This window comes from Puma concolor, chromosome C2 (assembly GCF_028749965.1).
Source record: "Puma concolor isolate L17-30 chromosome C2, mPumCon1.1.hap2, whole genome shotgun sequence".
NCBI classification, from domain to species: Eukaryota; Metazoa; Chordata; class Mammalia; order Carnivora; family Felidae; genus Puma; species Puma concolor.
This window is the reverse complement of record NC_141675.1, coordinates 38,596,263-38,613,065: the sequence shown is the minus strand read 5'-3', so window position 1 is coordinate 38,613,065 and position 16,803 is coordinate 38,596,263. Positions and strand designations below refer to the sequence as shown.

At 42.8% G+C, this 16,803-nt stretch overlaps 1 protein-coding gene across 15 annotated transcripts in view; it reads left to right on the top strand.

Moving 5' to 3' along the window:
* Positions 1–16,540, top strand: part of SLC9A9 (solute carrier family 9 member A9) — a 743,317-nt gene extending 726,777 nt beyond the window's left edge. For 14 of the 15 annotated variants that reach the window (XM_086674475.1, XM_086674481.1, XM_086674480.1 and 11 more), the window contains 2 exons: positions 13,389–13,494; positions 14,842–16,540. In XM_086674475.1, the coding sequence (XP_086530601.1) occupies positions 13,389–13,494; positions 14,842–15,069 (334 nt within the window). In that variant the 3' untranslated portion in view covers positions 15,070–16,540. The remainder of the gene's footprint in view (positions 1–13,388; positions 13,495–14,841) is intronic. The other variant, XR_015240025.1, reaches the window with a different exon arrangement.
* Positions 16,541–16,803: the final 263 nt, after the last annotated feature.

The window sequence follows — 16,803 nt, the reverse complement described above, 5'->3', positions numbered from 1 at the left end:
TTAACGGGGAAAAAAAGCTCAAGGAAGTGATTAGTGTACAAATCAGGATTGTAGTTCTTTGTGGGGAGAGAATGGAGTTTGCATTAGGATGAGATACCTGGAAGGGGCCTCAGGTCTGGGTAACAAAATTCTGTTTCCTGGTCTGGGTGATTTCCTTGCTTTATAACGATCCATTAGGCTATATATTGGATTGGTGAGGTTTGATGTATCCCTTTTCCATTCTACAATATAAATATTTTGTTAAATAATAATAAAGTTCCTGCCCTCAAGGAGCTTAGAGGAAGATGGAGATGTAAACAATTAGCTTCCAGACAATGTGATAAATGCTACCAGAGAGATAGATACACATTGCTACAGAACAGCCATGGAACTGAAGCAGCTCAGCATGGCATGTCTGAGAAAGTTGCTGGGAGAAAGGGACATACCAGCTTGGCCTTGAAAGGAGAGCCATTCACCGATTAGACATATGAGTAGCAGAGCTCAGAGACCAGGCCGAAGGGGGATACGGTCACTCCTTGCTGGCTTACTGCAGGCAATTCTGCTTATGCATCAGGTGTTTATTCTAGCATTTGCTGCTTTCTTTCTGCCCCAGCAGTTGTCTAGAGCAATTTCCTTTAAGATGGTAAAGGTTAGAATTGTCAACCAAAGAAGTATATGTTCATCTGTGTAGAGAAAGAGGGTTTCTGCCTTTTCCTTATTTTAAAACCATAACTTCATGAATAGCCTAGTAGAAGGTGCCATCTTGATAGCTTGTTCTTGAAACAGAGTGACTGCTGCAAAGACAGGATCTTATTCCTATGTTCTCTGAAAGTGCCTGGTACAAAATTGGAAGTCCTCCCTCGAGGTAGAGAGAACAGAGAGATGAAATAGCTCAAAGAAGAAGGCTTCTTTTTTGGGCTCTTAGAGCCTTCCTCCAACCTGAACCTCCAGCCAGCTCTCTGCAGAATGGCTCATCGCAGACTCACCCAAAATGGCAAGACAGTGAGTGTTCAATTGTGAAATGTGATATATGCAAAGGAAAGAAGGAAAACACAGTCAATTTGTTAGGCCATATTTCCTGGGAAACAAAGCAGAAGGGGTGTAATTTGTATATTAGAAGCAAAGAGTGATAGGATATGTAAAATTTTGTATATCCTCTACTGGCTTTGTTCATGGATGCTGTGTGGGACTCAAATAACAGTGTGGGACTCAGAAAGTCAATAGTAAGTGGGACCTGGTTTTCTGCCGGCATGTATGGGCTTAGAGGGCAAGGTTGGCTTCCACTACAGGATGTACTTATCTTTCCCCACCCACCTGTCATTGATCCCTGACTATCTGATGGCAAGCCAGAACTGGAAGCTAAATGCACCCTGGAAAAGGAGGTAAGAATAGATTAGAAGAGAATTGAAAAACCATCTGTTTATACATTTCTTGATCTGTAAAATGGGACTATAGCTCCTACCTACAGGTGTAAGGAGAAAATAAGACATATGAAAATGTTTTATAAATGAAAGAGCACAGAGTATATTCTTGAAAAGCCTATAGAGAGCTAAATGCGCTTTTGTTCTTGACACAGCTGTGCAGTGATGAGTATTTTATTCAGATAGCAAGACCATTTGTCAAACTTATACATACAAGCACATGCAAATGCTCCCAATATACACAAAGTCTTCCTACACAAGCTCAGACATGACACTTCATTAATTCAGTCTCAGGTGTAACATCATCAAGGCTTCATCTTTTTGAGCCAACTATCCGACCCATCCCCCAGACAAGATGGAACAAATGGCAAAGGTCATTACATTAGATAGGCCTGGGTTCTGGGTCAAATGGGCTTACCTCATAACTATCTTCACCCTAAAAATGATGGCTTTGTAGATGTAAGACACTATGTTCTTTTTCTTCCTATTTAAAATTTGAATCTCCTATGGAGGGTAACACTCCAAAGAGAATCGTGTTCCAACCTTGCCTAATCACCAGTCATCTGGGGCGCTTAAAATATAGACTATCTGTAAAATACAGAGTCCCAGGCCACTTCCTAGACCTGCCAAATCAGAATCTCCAGGGCAGGACTTGGAAACCTGAACTCTTAAATTTTTTTTAATGTTTATTTATTTTTGAGAGAGAGAGAGAGAGAGAGAGAGAGAATGAGTGGGGGAGGAGCAGAAAGAGAGGGAGACACAGAATCCAAAGCAGACTCTAGGCTCTGAGCTGTCAGCACAAAGCCTGATGCAGGGGTCGAAGTCACAAACTGTGAGATCATGACCTGAACCAAAGTCGGACGCTTAACCGAATGAGCCATCCAGGTGCCCCTGGGATATCTGAATTCTTAACAAATGTCCAAGATGATCTTCAGAATGGGGCAAGTTTAGAGAAAGCCAGGATAGAACATAGGTCTTCAGGACTCTCAGAGATTTTTAAAGAGGTCCAGAGAGAGGGAGTGTGTTAGTCTGCCCAGGCTGTCATAACAACATACCATAGACTGGGTGGCTTACACAACAGACATTTATTTTCTCACAGTTCTAGAGGCTAGAAGTCTGACATCATGGTGCCAGCATGATTAGGTTCTGGTAAGAACTCTCTTCTGGGCTTGCAGATGGTCACCATCTCACTTATGCTCACATGACCTCTTCTTTGTGGACATTTAGAGTGAGAGCAAATAAACGCTGGTATTTCTTCTTATAAGGGCAGTAATCCCATCATGGAGGCCACCCTCATGACCTCATCTAACCCTAATTACTTCCCAAAGAACATCTCCAAAAACAATCACATTGAAGGTTAGGACTTCAACATATGGATTTGGGAAGAATGCAGACATTCAGTCCATGGTAGGGGGCAACGGGGCTTAGTCTCCTCAAAGGGGCAGATACTAATTTGTAGAGCTGCATCTTTGCTTGGGGTTTTGCATCTCACTAGTCTAGGTAAGACCATGTCATATGAAGCATATGAGCAGGCTGTACACTCATTAGTTTTGGCAACTAATGGGTAAAACATGGGGATTTAAAATAATTAAAAACAAACAAAAAAGAGAAAGAAATCGGTGTTGCCGGGTATTTTAGATGTTAGTTCAGTTAAGCATTAAATTTAGCTCTGGACCTTCTGATAGCTCAGGTCAAAAAAGAAAAGGGCATCTGTTAATTGTCTTCCTTATTGCACGTGTGTTAACTCTGGATGGAATTCCAGCTTTTACTTACATCTCCTGAACCAAACTGCTATTCCCAAACCTAGGCCCTTTAGATGTGAAAAGTCATTGTTTTCTTCCCCCCAGAGCTTCACATTTCATCTCGATACATTTCTAGCTTATTAGAGAAGCAAAACTAGCTGTACCAAAAATACCCAACAGGGAATCTCCCTCCCCAAACATATACTAGAACTTGATGAAAAAAATAACACATTTTGCGAAATCAGCAGCATGGGTTTTTTTTGTAGATCAGAAGAGTTTTCTTACTCTTTAATAATTAAGGTAACCCTGGAGATCCAGCCACTTTCCAGACAGTGCTCAGCAATAAAGAACTCGGAAAATCATGGATTCCTCAATTCCAAATCAGCTGTCCAATCAGATGAGACCTGTCATTCAGTGTCTCTGTAGCAGAAGAAAGATGCCCCGTGTGATGGAAATGTCCTTGATCACAGGCCCAGCGCTGCCATTAACTATCTGGCCGGGTTCCACTGAGCAATTCTTTTCCTCTCTCTGAGCCTGTTGTCTTCATTAATTCAACAGCTATTTCTTGAACATCTAAAATGTGCGAAGCACTGTATCCAGGTGAACAGAACAGGACTGCCCTCAAGGAAACCACAGTGTGGACACCAGGAAGCTTTCCATTTTATAATGCAATTAATTGTCCATGTCCTTGTGTGGATGCCTCACCAGTTTGGCACATAAAACAAAAACATGTGAGCGTATGAAGGAGCAAATGAATAAGAAACCAGATTATTTTTTAACCACTTCAGTTCATGCCATTACCAGTCTTTTTTCATGGTCCCCTCAGTCTAATAACTCAGGCCCAAGAGGTCCATCTTCAACGTAACCTTTCTTAGCCTCTTATCCTCAGAAAAACCTCGTTCGTTGGCTATTATCTGCCCCCTTCATCTTCTCTTGTCACAGTTACCCAGGATCTACTTCCATCACTCATACCACCCCAGAATAGTTTCCTATATCAGAAATTCAACAAACATCCACTGAGCACAGGATATATGATAAGCACTGGGCAAACCGAGATGTTTGACATAGATTCTGCTGCACGTGCACCATGGCTAGGGGTGGTGCTTTGCACATTCCGCTCACTGCCACACAGGGTATGCCTCATTCCTTTGAACTCACAGCTACTGAGACATCAGAGCAGCAAAAACAACATCATCAGTTTCCTAGAAGAGTCATACATCAATAAATTCTGCCCACCTGTCACCTACCACCTCACACTAGCTGCCTATACAACAAAATTTGACCCAAATAGCCATTTTTGATGTAGGGGTACCTTAAATGTCCCACCTGCTAACTAGCCTGTGACCCCCAAGGCCACACCAAATGCCTGGAGTGCCATTTTCTCCTCTCTACCCTCAGTTCCATCTCCCCACTATTATCTGAACAATGATCAAGACAAAAGTTTCTCAGAAGCATTGCTTAGAAAATAATTATTTAAAACAAAATAGATATATAAGTAATGGAACTGGAGGAAGATGGCGGCGTAGGAGGACGCTGGGCTCACCGCGCGTCCTGCTGATCACTTAGATTCCACCTACACCTGCCTAAATAACCCAGAAAACCACCAGAGGATTAGCAGAACGGAGTCGCCGGAGCCAAGCGCAGACGAGAGGCCCACGGAAGAGGGTAGGAAGGGCGGCGAGGCGGTGCGCGCTCCACGGACTGGCGGGAGGGAGCCGGGGCGGAGGGGCGGCTCGCCGGCCAAGCAGAGCCCCCGAGTCTGGCTTGCAAAAAGCGGAGGGGCCTGACAGACTGTGTTCCGACAGCAAGCGCGACTTAGCGTCTGGGAAATCATAAGTTAACAGCTCTGCTCAGAAAGCGGGAAGGCTGGAGGACAAAGGGAAGGAGAGCTGCTGAGCCCCCGGACGACAGAGCTCAGTTTGGTGGGGAACAAAGGCGCTCGCCAGCGCCATCTTCCCCGCCCATCCCCCAGCCAAAATCCCAAAGAGAACCAGTTCCTGCCAGGGAACTTGCTCGCTCCGCGCAAACACCCAACTCTGCGCTTCTGCGGAGCCAAACCTCTGGCAGCGGATCTGACTCCCTCCTGCTGCCACAGGGCCCCTCCTGAAGTGGATCACCTAAGGAGAAGCAAGCTAAGCCTGCCCCTCCTGCCCCCATGCACCTTGCCTACCCACCCCAGCTAAGACGCCAGATCCCCAGCATCACAAGCCTGGCAGTGTGCAAGTAGCCCAGACAGACCACCCCACCCCACAGTGAATCCCGCCCCTAGGAGAGGGGAAGAGAAGGCACGCACCAGTCTGACTGTGGCCCCAGCGGTGGGCTGGGAGCAGACATCAGGTCTGACTGCGGCTCCGCCCACCAACTCCAGTTATACACCACAGCACAGGGGAAGTGCCCTGCAGGTCCTCACCACGCCAGGGACTATCCAAAATGACCAAGCGGAAGAATTCCCCTCAGAAGAATCTCCAGGAAATAACAACAGCTAATGAGCTGATCAAAAAGGATTTAAATAATATAACAGAAAGTGAATTTAGAATAATAGTCATAAAATTAATCGCTGGGCTTGAAAACAGTATAGCTGACAGCAGAGAATCTCTTGCTACAGAGATCAAGGGACTAAGGAACAGTCACGAGGAGCTGAAAAACGCTTTAAACGAAATGCATAACAAAATGGAAACCACCACGGCTCGGATTGAAGAGGCAGAGGAGAGAATAGGTGAACTAGAAGATAAAGTTATGGAAAAAGAGGAAGCTGAGAAAAAGAGGGATAAAAAAATCCAGGAATATGAGGGGAAAATTAGAGAACTAAGTGATACACTAAAAAGAAATAATATACGCATCATTGGTATCCCAGAGGAGGAAGAGAGAGGGAAAGGTGCTGAAGGGGTACTTGAAGAAATAATAGCTGAGAACTTCCCTGAAGTGGGGAAGGAAAAAGGCATTGAAATCCAAGAGGCACAGAGAACTCCCTTCAGACGTAACTTGAATCGATCTTCTGCACGACATATCATAGTGAAACTGGCAAAATACAAGGATAAAGAGAAAATTCTGAAAGCAGCAAGGGGTAAACGTGCCCTCACATATAAAGGGAGACCTATAAGACTCGTGACTGATCTCTCTTTTGAAACTTGGCAGGCCAGAAAGAATTGGCACGAGATTTTCAGTGTGCTAGACAGAAAAAATATGCAGCCGAGAATCCTTTATCCAGCAAGTCTGTCATTTAGAATAGAAGGAGAGATAAAGGTCTTCCCAAACAAACAAAAACTGAAGGAATTTGTCACCACTAAACCAGCCCTCCAAGAGATCCTAAGGGGGACCCTGTGAGACAAAGTACCAGAGACATCAATACAAGCATAAAACATACAGACATCACAATGACTCTAAACCCATATCTTTCTATAATAACACTGAATGTAAATGGACTAAATGCGCCAACCAAAAGACATAGGGTATCAGAATGGATAAAAAAACAAGACCCATCTATTTGCTGTCTACAAGAGACTCATTTTAGACCTGAGGACACCTTTAGATTGAGAGTGAGGGGATGGAGAACAATTTATCATGCGACTGGAAGCCAAAAGAAAGCTGGAGTAGCCATCCTTATATCAGACAAACTAGACTTTAAATTAAAGGCTGTAACAAGAGATGAAGAAGGACATTATATAATAGTGACAGGGTCTATCCATCAGGAAGAGCTAACAATTATAAATGTCTATGCGCCGAATACCGGAGCGCCCAAATATATAAAACAATTACTCATAAACACAAGCAACCTTATTGATAAGAATGTGGTAATTGCAGGGGACTTTAACACCCCACTTACAGAAATGGATAGATCATCTAGACACACGGTCAATAAAGAAACAAGGGCCCTGAATGAGACATTGGATCAGATGGACTTGACAGATATATTTAGAACTCTGCATCCCAAAGCAACAGAATATACTTTCTTCTCGAGTGCACATGGAACATTCTCCAAGATAGATCATATACTGGGTCACAAAACAGCCCTTCATAAGTTTACAAGAATTGAAATCATACCATGCATACTTTCAGACCACAACGCTATGAAGCTTGAAATCAACCACAGAAAAAAGTCTGGAAAACCTCCAAAAGCATGGAGGTTAAAGAACACCCTACTAACGAATGAGTGGGTCAACCAGGCAATTAGAGAAGAAATTAAAAAATATATGGAAACAAACGAAAATGAAAATACAACAATCCAAACGCTTTGGGATGCAACGAAGGCAGTCCTGAGAGGAAAATACATTGCAATCCAGGCCTATCTCAAGAAACAAGAAAAATCCCAAATACAAAATCTAACAGCACACCTAAAGGAACTAGAAGCAGAACAGCAAAGGCAGCCTAAACCCAGCAGAAGAAGAGAAATAATAAAGATCAGAGCAGAAATAAACAATATAGAATCTAAAAAAACTGTAGAGCACATCAACGAAACCAAGAGTTGGTTTTTTGAAAAAATAAACAAAATTGACAAACCTCTAGCCAGGCTTCTCAAAAAGAAAAGGGAGATGACCCAAATAGATAAAATCATGAAGGAAAATGGAATTATTACAACCAATCCCTCAGAGATACAAACAATTATCAGGGAATACTATGAAAAATTATATGCCAACAAATTGGACAACCTAGAAGAAATGGACAAATTCCTGAACACCCACACTCTTCCAAAACTCAATCAGGAGGAAATAGAAAGCTTGAACAGACCCATCACCAGCGAAGAAATTGAATCGGTTATCAAAAATCTCCCAACAAATAAGAGTCCAGGACCAGATGGCTTCCCAGGGGAGTTCTACCAGACGTTTAAAGCAGAGATAATACCTATCCTTCTCAAGCTATTCCAAGAAATAGAAAGGGAAGGAAAACTTCCAGACTCATTCTATGAAGCCAGTATTACTTTGATTCCTAAACCAGACAGAGACCCAGTAAAAAAAGAGAACTACAGGCCAATATCCCTGATGAATATGGATGCAAAAATTCTCAATAAGATACTAGCAAATCGAATTCAACGGCATATAAAAAGAATTATTCACCATGATCAAGTGGGATTCATTCCTGGGATGCAGGGCTGGTTCAACATTCGCAAATCAATCAACGTGATACATCACATTAACAAAAAAAAAGAGAAAAACCATATGATCCTGTCAATCGATGCAGAAAAGGCCTTTGACAAAATCCAGCACCCTTTCTTAATAAAAACTCTTGAGAAAGTCGGGATAGAAGGAACATACTTAAAGATCATAAAAGCCATTTATGAAAAGCCCACAGCTAACATCATCCTCAACGGGGAAAAACTGAGAGCTTTTTCCCTGAGATCAGGAACACGACAGGGATGCCCACTCTCACCGCTGTTGTTTAACATAGTGCTGGAAGTTCTAGCATCAGCAATCAGACAACAAAAGGAAATCAAAGGCGTCAAAATTGGCAAAGATGAAGTCAAGCTTTCGCTCTTTGCAGATGACATGATATTATACATGGAAAATCCGATAGACTCCACCAAAAGTCTGCTAGAACTGATACATGAATTCAGCAAAGTTGCAGGATACAAAATCAATGTACAGAAATCAGTTGCATTCTTATACACTAACAATGAAGCAACAGAAAGACAAATAAAGAAACTGATCCCATTCACAATTGCACCAAGAAGCATAAAATACCTAGGAATCAATCTAACCAAAGATGTAAAGGATCTATATGCTGAAAACTATAGAAAGCTTATGAAGGTAATTGAAGAAGATTTAAAGAAATGGAAAGACATTCCCTGCTCATGGATTGGAAGAATAAATATTGTCAAAATGTCAATACTACCCAAAGCTATCTACACATTCAATGCAATCCCAATCAAAATTGCACCAGCATTCTTCTCGAAACTAGAACAAGCAATCCTAAAATTCATATGGAACCACAAAAGGCCCCGAATAGCCAAAGTAATTTTGAAGAAGAAGACCAAAGCAGGAGGCATCACAATCCCAGACTTTAGCCTCTACTACAAAGCTGTCATCATCAAGACAGCATGGTATTGGCACCAAAACAGACACATAGACCAATGGAATAGAATAGAAACCCCAGAACTAGACCCACAAACGTACGGCCAACTCATCTTTGACAAAGCAGGAAAGAATATCCAATGGAAAAAAGACAGTCTCTTCAACAAATGGTGCTGGGAGAACTGGACAGCAACATGCAGAAGGTTGAAACTACACCACTTTCTCACACCATTCACAAAAATAAACTCCAAATGGATAAAGGACCTGAATGTGAGACAGGAAACCATCAAAACCTTAGAGGAGAAAGCAGGAAAAGACCTCTCTGACCTCAGCCGTAGCAATCTCTTCCTCGACACATCCCCAAAGGCAAGGGAATTAAAAGCAAAAGTGAATTACTGGGACCTTATGAAGATAAAAAGCTTCTGCACAGCAAAGGAAACAACCAACAAAACTAAAAGGCAACCAACGGAATGGGAAAAGATATTTGCAAATGACATATCGGACAAAGGGCTAGTATCCAAAATCTATAAAGAGCTCACCAAACTCCACACCCGAAAAGCAAATAACCCAGTGAAGAAATGGGCAGAAAACATGAATAGACACTTCTCTAAAGAAGACATCCGGATGGCCAACAGGCACATGAAAAGATGTTCAGCGTCGCTCCTTATCAGGGAAATACAAATCAAAACCACACTCAGGTATCACCTCACGCCAGTCAGAGTGGCCAAAATGAACAAATCAGGAGACTATAGATGCTGGAGAGGATGTGGAGAAACGGGAACCCTCTTGCACTGTTGGTGGGAATGCAAATTGGTGCAGCCGCTCTGGAAAGCAGTGTGGAGGTTCCTCAGAAAATTAAAAATAGACCTACCCTATGACCCAGCAATAGCACTGCTAGGAATTTATCCAAGGGACACAGGAGTACTGATGCATAGGGGCACTTGTACCCCAATGTTCATAGCAGCACTCTCAACAATAGCCAAATTATGGAAAGAGCCTAAATGTCCATCAACTGATGAATGGATAAAGAAATTGTGGTTTATATACACAATGGAGTACTACGTGGCAATGAGAAAAAATGAAATATGGCCTTTTGTAGCAACGTGGATGGAACTGGAGAGTGTGATGCTAAGTGAAATAAGCCATACAGAGAAAGACAGATACCATATGGTTTCACTCTTATGTGGATCCTGAGAAACTTAAGAGAAACCCATGGGGGAGGGGAACAAAAAAAAAAAAAAAAAAAAAAGAGGTTAGAGTGGGAGAGAGCCAAAGCATAAGAGACTGTTGAGAACTGAGAACAAACTAAGGGTTGATGGGGGGTGGGAGGGAGGAGAGGGTGGGTGATGGGTACTGAGGAGGGCACCTTTTGGGATGAGCACTGGGTGTTGTATGGAAACTAATTTGACAATAAATTTCATATATAAATAAAAAAAAAATAATAAAAATAAATAAATAAATAAATAAATAAATAAATAAAAAATAAAAAAAAAAATAAATAAATAAATATATAAGTAATGACAAAAAAAAAAAATAAAACAAAATAAATAGCATGTGAATAGCACATAGAGTTTAAAAACATTTTTGCATAATGTTGTTTCCCATTAATATTCACAACAATACTTGAGGCTCACAGAGGTAAATAACTAGACCACAGTTCACACAGTCAGAAAGTGGCAGAGACGACAGTTATGCCAAGGCGTTGAGAGTCAAAAATCCCAGAACCTATCCAAAAGAGGCCAAATGGTACCCCCTGGGGTCCAGGCCTCACATTCAAAAAAGCTAAAATTTCGCCTCTAAGTGTTAGCTCCAGTAACATTACACATAGACTTAAAGAGATACCTCATCAGGATTAAAACAAGAAAATGTCCATTACACAATTCTAAATTTGTGCCTTACTTTTGTAACATTATTTTGGTGTTATATAATTTAATTTTTCAATATTCTGAGAACCTCAAATAGAGAAAGTTGCCCAGTCCTCTCTGAAACAATTAAAGCCTTGACAAATCTCTTCAGGTTTGTTTTTGTTTTTAAATTTGTTTTTAAATTTTTTTTCTTTTTTTTTTCAACGTTTTTATTTATTTTTGGGACAGAGAGAGACAGAGCATGAACGGGGGAGGGGCAGAGAGAGAGGGAGACACAGAATCTGAAACAGGCTCCAGGCTCCGAGCCATCAGCCCAGAGCCTGACGCGGGGCTCGAACTCACAGACTGCGAGATCGTGACCTGGCTGAAGTCGGACGCTTAACTGACTGTGCCACCCAGGCGCCCCTTAAATTTTTTTTTTAATGTTTATTTATTTTTGAGACAGAAAGAGACAGAGCATGAATGGGGGAGGGTCAAGAGAGGGAGACACAGAATCCGAAACAGGCTCCAGGCTCCAAGCTGTCAGCACAGAGCCCGACGCAGGGCTCAAACTCACGGACCATGAGATCATGACCTGAGCCGAAGTCAGCCGCTCAACCGACTGAGCCACCCAGGCGCCCCTTTGTTTTTGTTTTCAATATGACATCTCTAAAAATGTTGCATACTTACTGTCACTTTTCCATCTTGAAATAAAATTGGCTGGATTTTCCCTGATTCACATTACAGTTATACATCTATCTTACCCATCTCACCTCCCTACAAAAGTATTTTTTGCTCACCTGTTCACACCATAAACCCTAATAAGACCATGTATCCTCACATGCCCCTATGTGAGAAGGTCTACAGCTCGTCAGCAGGGATAAGGTCTGCAAGCGTTTCTCTCTAGAGAACCAGCTGGTCACATGCATGATTCTGCCCTGCTCATTTATCTTTTGCTAGTGATGATGGTGGCAGATTCAAATAGCAATGGGAGCTTTTGGATTACTTAATATCATTATATCTCTAGGCTTCCATTCATTCATCCATACAATGAAGGAAATGACAATTTTAATGAAAATTAATGGAAGACCATCACAGGCTTTCCAGAGTCACAGACATACTCAAAAAATGTTACAGGGAATGCCAGGCTCTGAACTTTGACATCTTCTCTGGTCCTTCACTGAGCACAACAGCTGCCCGTGTGAAAGGAATTGCCAAGTTTTCCGTTTTCAGTTGGAATTATAGATGCTCTTAAGCAGATCTCCTTGCATCATAACTAGACTGTGTTCATGAGTATCTCCTGTTTCATCACCACTTTGATGGGGAAGGATTTGAAGCCAGAGGCAACAAGATTCCTGGCCCCTGTAGGCTGCATCTCCCTCTGCTGTCACATGCTCGGGCATCACAGGAAGGACAGAGTGGTGTCCAGATATAGATGGGTTCCAGGAGAGCCATCTCCAAGGTCCTCTCACATCCTTAGTGCCTGGGGATGACTTCAGATTTTCACAAGCCAAACGAAGTTAACCGCTTTCCATTTTTCCTTTTCTCTATTTATTATAGCTTTTCAGAAAGTTGATGAGGTGAAATATTCTCCAGCAGAGGAAATAATATAAAGCTTAAAAGTTGTGTCTGATGGAATGGGGAAATAATTCCACTACTTTCCTTTGAGCAAAAAAAAGAAATAATAAGGCAACCTGAGGCAGCCTCTAGGGGTTTCACTATTGCTAGATTAGAGGGAAATATAACAGCTTTAGATGAACAGGGTTTTCTTTTAACTTGTTAGAGCACTTTGGGATGAAGAGATAAGAAAGACAGGTGCTAGACAATAGAATGAACTTGGCACCAGCTTATTTACATAATTTTGTATAGAAGCGCATTGATGTATGAAGTATAAAGTGCCTGTGTTGAATAGTGAAAATAAAGTATTTTGGAAAACAATCAATGTTCACTACCCAGTCCTAAAGTGACTGAACATTTTATGAAATACCTCTTGCTTCTTTGTGAAAATTACTGGAGGTTTAAGCTATGTGTGCAGTTTTAAGAAAACACAATCTTTTATGCTATTGTTTTAAGATAATTCTTAAGAATGCATTCTCTAAGCAGATGAGACACTGGTGGGGGGAGGGGAGGAGAAGAGGAACATTCACCCCTCTCTCTGATGTTGGCTGGCCCAGTCCCCATTTCTTCATGATTAAAGACCTCCAGGAGGGCTGGAAAAGTGTGTGGAGCAAAGATTATAAACAGCAATTTTTGCAGGCCAAATTGCCTCCTAAATGAGGGAGTAGGGGATTTAAAGGTGAACATAACTGTCTCTTTCACTGCATGCAAAGGTTTGTGCTGTGTGTGAAACTAAATTCTAACTTCCTTTTGGCAAGTATTCCTTAACAGGCCTTACAGATATCTGAAACCAATTTTAACCCACTCTGGTCCTCCGTTGACCACCACGTTACCTGAATGGTGCGGGCCAATTTCCCGGCTGCTCACCAGTCCGCAGGCCTATGGGGTGAGTAACTGCCCGGAGTGGGCCGGGCTTGGTGAATACCGATGAGCCCAGGAACCTCAGGGCTATTACTTCCCAGCTTGAGGAGGAAGCGTTTTAAAATTTACTGCACCAAGAAGCATTTCTCTTTTCCTTTCAGATGTTGCTTATGTGGGCTCATTCTTCTTTTAAGAATACAATTTTTTTTAATCAATATTTTTAACCATAAAATGAATTTAGAAAACATAAAAGAAGTAACATGTCCTCACAAACTGCTGTGTTTTGAGGTTTTGAATATTAGGCCTGTGCTTTATAGCTCAAGGGAGTGGAATAAAAAATGCTGAAAAGCAATTAGAATCATTACAAACAAACCAGCATCAGGGATTGGAGAGGAGCAAAGCCTTGGAGTGTGTGGCGCCCCTGGAGGTTGTCCAGCTGGAGGTTTATGCACTCCCTTGCATAAACAGAGAAAAATGTGTCTCAGATGTGCTCAGGACACAATGGCCTAAGGCAGTGGTTCTCAAAGTGTGTCCCCAGACCAGCAGCCTCAGTATCACTTGGGAACTTGCTAGAAATACAAATTATCAGCACCCCCCCACACCTCAGAACTCTGAGCTTGGGGCCCAGTATCTGTGCTTCCATGAGCCTTCCAAGGGATTCAACGGCCTAACGTTGGAAACCACTGACCTCAGTCACCTAGCCAGGGCTCATTCTATGAGTGATTTTGTATGGTCTTCCCAAAGCCAATGAAGGAAGAGTTGAAATCTTAATTCTTTCCTTCAAGGAAAGCTCTGTCTGAGGAAAACTACGTTGGTCAGATCTAGTTAGTTTCTGTCATTATCTACTATGGTGACTTCCAACCATTTTTAGCTTTGTGATACCCATCCCAAGAAGCATGCTGTGAGGACACACTTTTCAAATAAAATGTAACAGAAACTGCCTTTTGAGAATTTCGTGATAGGCAGGAGTGTTCCAAAACCAACACTGAGAATCATTCCGTACTCTGAGGTGCCAAGATTCTCCTAACTCCTGACTCCTCTCAACCTAGTCATGTACCAGTTCAAGAAATCCACTGAATTTTATTTTAACTCCCTTAACCCAAGGAGGCACTCGGTGAGCACGCGCTCTCTACCAATTCTCACCTTAGGCCTGGAGGCCCCATATGGCTGTGTTATGCCTCCAGGTCTTCCAGGGGAAATGCTCCACCATGCCCACGGACATGGAAACGCGACACCTGCCTGCAGCAGGTACCTCAGCCAAGGCAAGACAGGGCCATTAAGAAAGGAAAACAAACACCCTACTTTCTAACACTGTCAGACTGCTCTTGCTTTCTTCATCATGAAGTGACTTCTCTCTCTTCCCAAAATCCAGGAGCAGCTAAAAGAGGAAGATGTAGAATGCATTGTGAATCAGGACGAACTGGCCATGAGTTACCAGGAGCAAGCCACCTCGCCCTGCAGTCCTCCTGCAGGGCTGGGTCTGGACCAGAAAGCTTCACCGCAGACTCCAAGCAAAGACAACATTTACGAGGGGGATCTCGGCCTAGGAGGCTACGAACTCAAGCTTGAGCAGACTCCGGGTCAGTCCCAGCTGAATTAGTGGTGAACAGTGCAGACGTAATCACAAGTAATGCCAGGCTTACTGAGAGATACAAGCCAAGCTGGGGAGGCAGCATGGGGAATAGAAGCTGGAAAATGCAGTAAGAGCACAAATTGAAGAGAATCAAAACCTTGTCACAAGTATCCTCTGGTGCCTAAAGAAATGAGAATTTATTGTCACCCCTCTCTATTATGCAACTGAATTTAAGTTTTTGACAGCAGCCATTTTTATTAGCGACTTGGGTGGGGTGGGAAGGGCAGAGAAGCGAGGGAGTCAGGAGTCTCGCTGCTGTTAAGGGAGGAACAGATACCCTTGTGTCTGAGGGGTTTCCGTTCAGTAGGCAGCTCTCCAGGCCTTCGCTTCAATTTTGGATTTCATTCCCTTCATTAGGGAGAGTTTAAAAATAAGGAAAAAAGTTTCTGAGCATAAACATCTGGCTTCTAAGCTGGAGGTTATGCCAAGTTATTTAGTACCTGATTATTTGTATATTAATAAAGACCTAGACTCCCACGTGCCCTTAATGACCTCAGGGCTATTTGCAAAGCCCAGACAAGGGATCGATACCACTGCTGATGGCCTCACAGAAGCCGTGCCGTGTGGCGACCCACTGTTCTCATGGGCATTCTTGTCAAGCTGCTTCTCCCATGGAATGAATCAAAGGGTTAGTTCCAGCTGGGTGTACCCTGCGCTAAATGCAGCTCTGTTTTCCAACTTGGTAGGACCCTTCCAGGAAGAGCAGTTTTCTTTTCTCCATACTATATTTTACCTGAAGAACAAGGCTCCCCGTCCTTGCTTGCATCTGAGTCACTCCTTAGCCCTGTGGCAGGTCCCCTCTGTACGCTGAGTAATGAGATTCCACAGCACAGGTTGTTCTCCACGTGGCAGGAGACAGTGCAGGAGTCCCAACCCGTCTTCCAGACCCACACCCACAGCTGATTAGCAAGAGCAGAAGCTAGAGGAGCAGAGCCGATGATGCATAGACCATACTGAAGACTCAAGGATGCAGCCTGGGGACTCCTCGTACAAGATATGGCTCATAGCCCATGACAGACAGACCGACACAATAGCTTTTAATTCAGCTGCATGATCTGTGCCTTTTAAGCCATAAAGATACCTCAAGCCTAGCTTCTCTTGAAATACAGATGTTAATATTAGACTCCGAAAAAGCAGGCTCTAGTCTTAGGTGCCCAGGCTATGATGGGTCTGTTTCTGAAGGAGGTAGGGGATGTCTTCCTCAGGCCCAAAGCTTGAAAATAACATATGCTTTGCTAACCAGTTGTTAGGCTATTAACCATGGTGGTGTCAGACACACTGCTACATATATTGATTTTCTTCCAAACAGTAGGATCCAGGGGCACAAACTGTTTTATACTCAGCTAAGTATAATCTGGTCATTCCGGGTAAATATGCAAATGGCAAAGCATGAAGTTTTCTATTTGACCTAATCCTAATAAACTTTTGTCATAAAGTATGATTGTGTTGGCCAATGCTTTATTTTTTTTTTAATTTTTTTTTCAACATTTATTTATTTTTGGGACAGAGAGAGACAGAGCATGAATGGGGGAGGGGCAGAGAGAGAGGGAGACACAGAATCTGAAACAGGCTCCAGGCTCTGAGCCATCAGCCCAGAGCCCGACGCGGGGCTCGAACTCACAGACCGTGAGATTGTGACCTGGCTGAAGTCGGACGCTTAACCGACTGCGCCACCCAGGCGCCCCAACCAATGCTTTATTT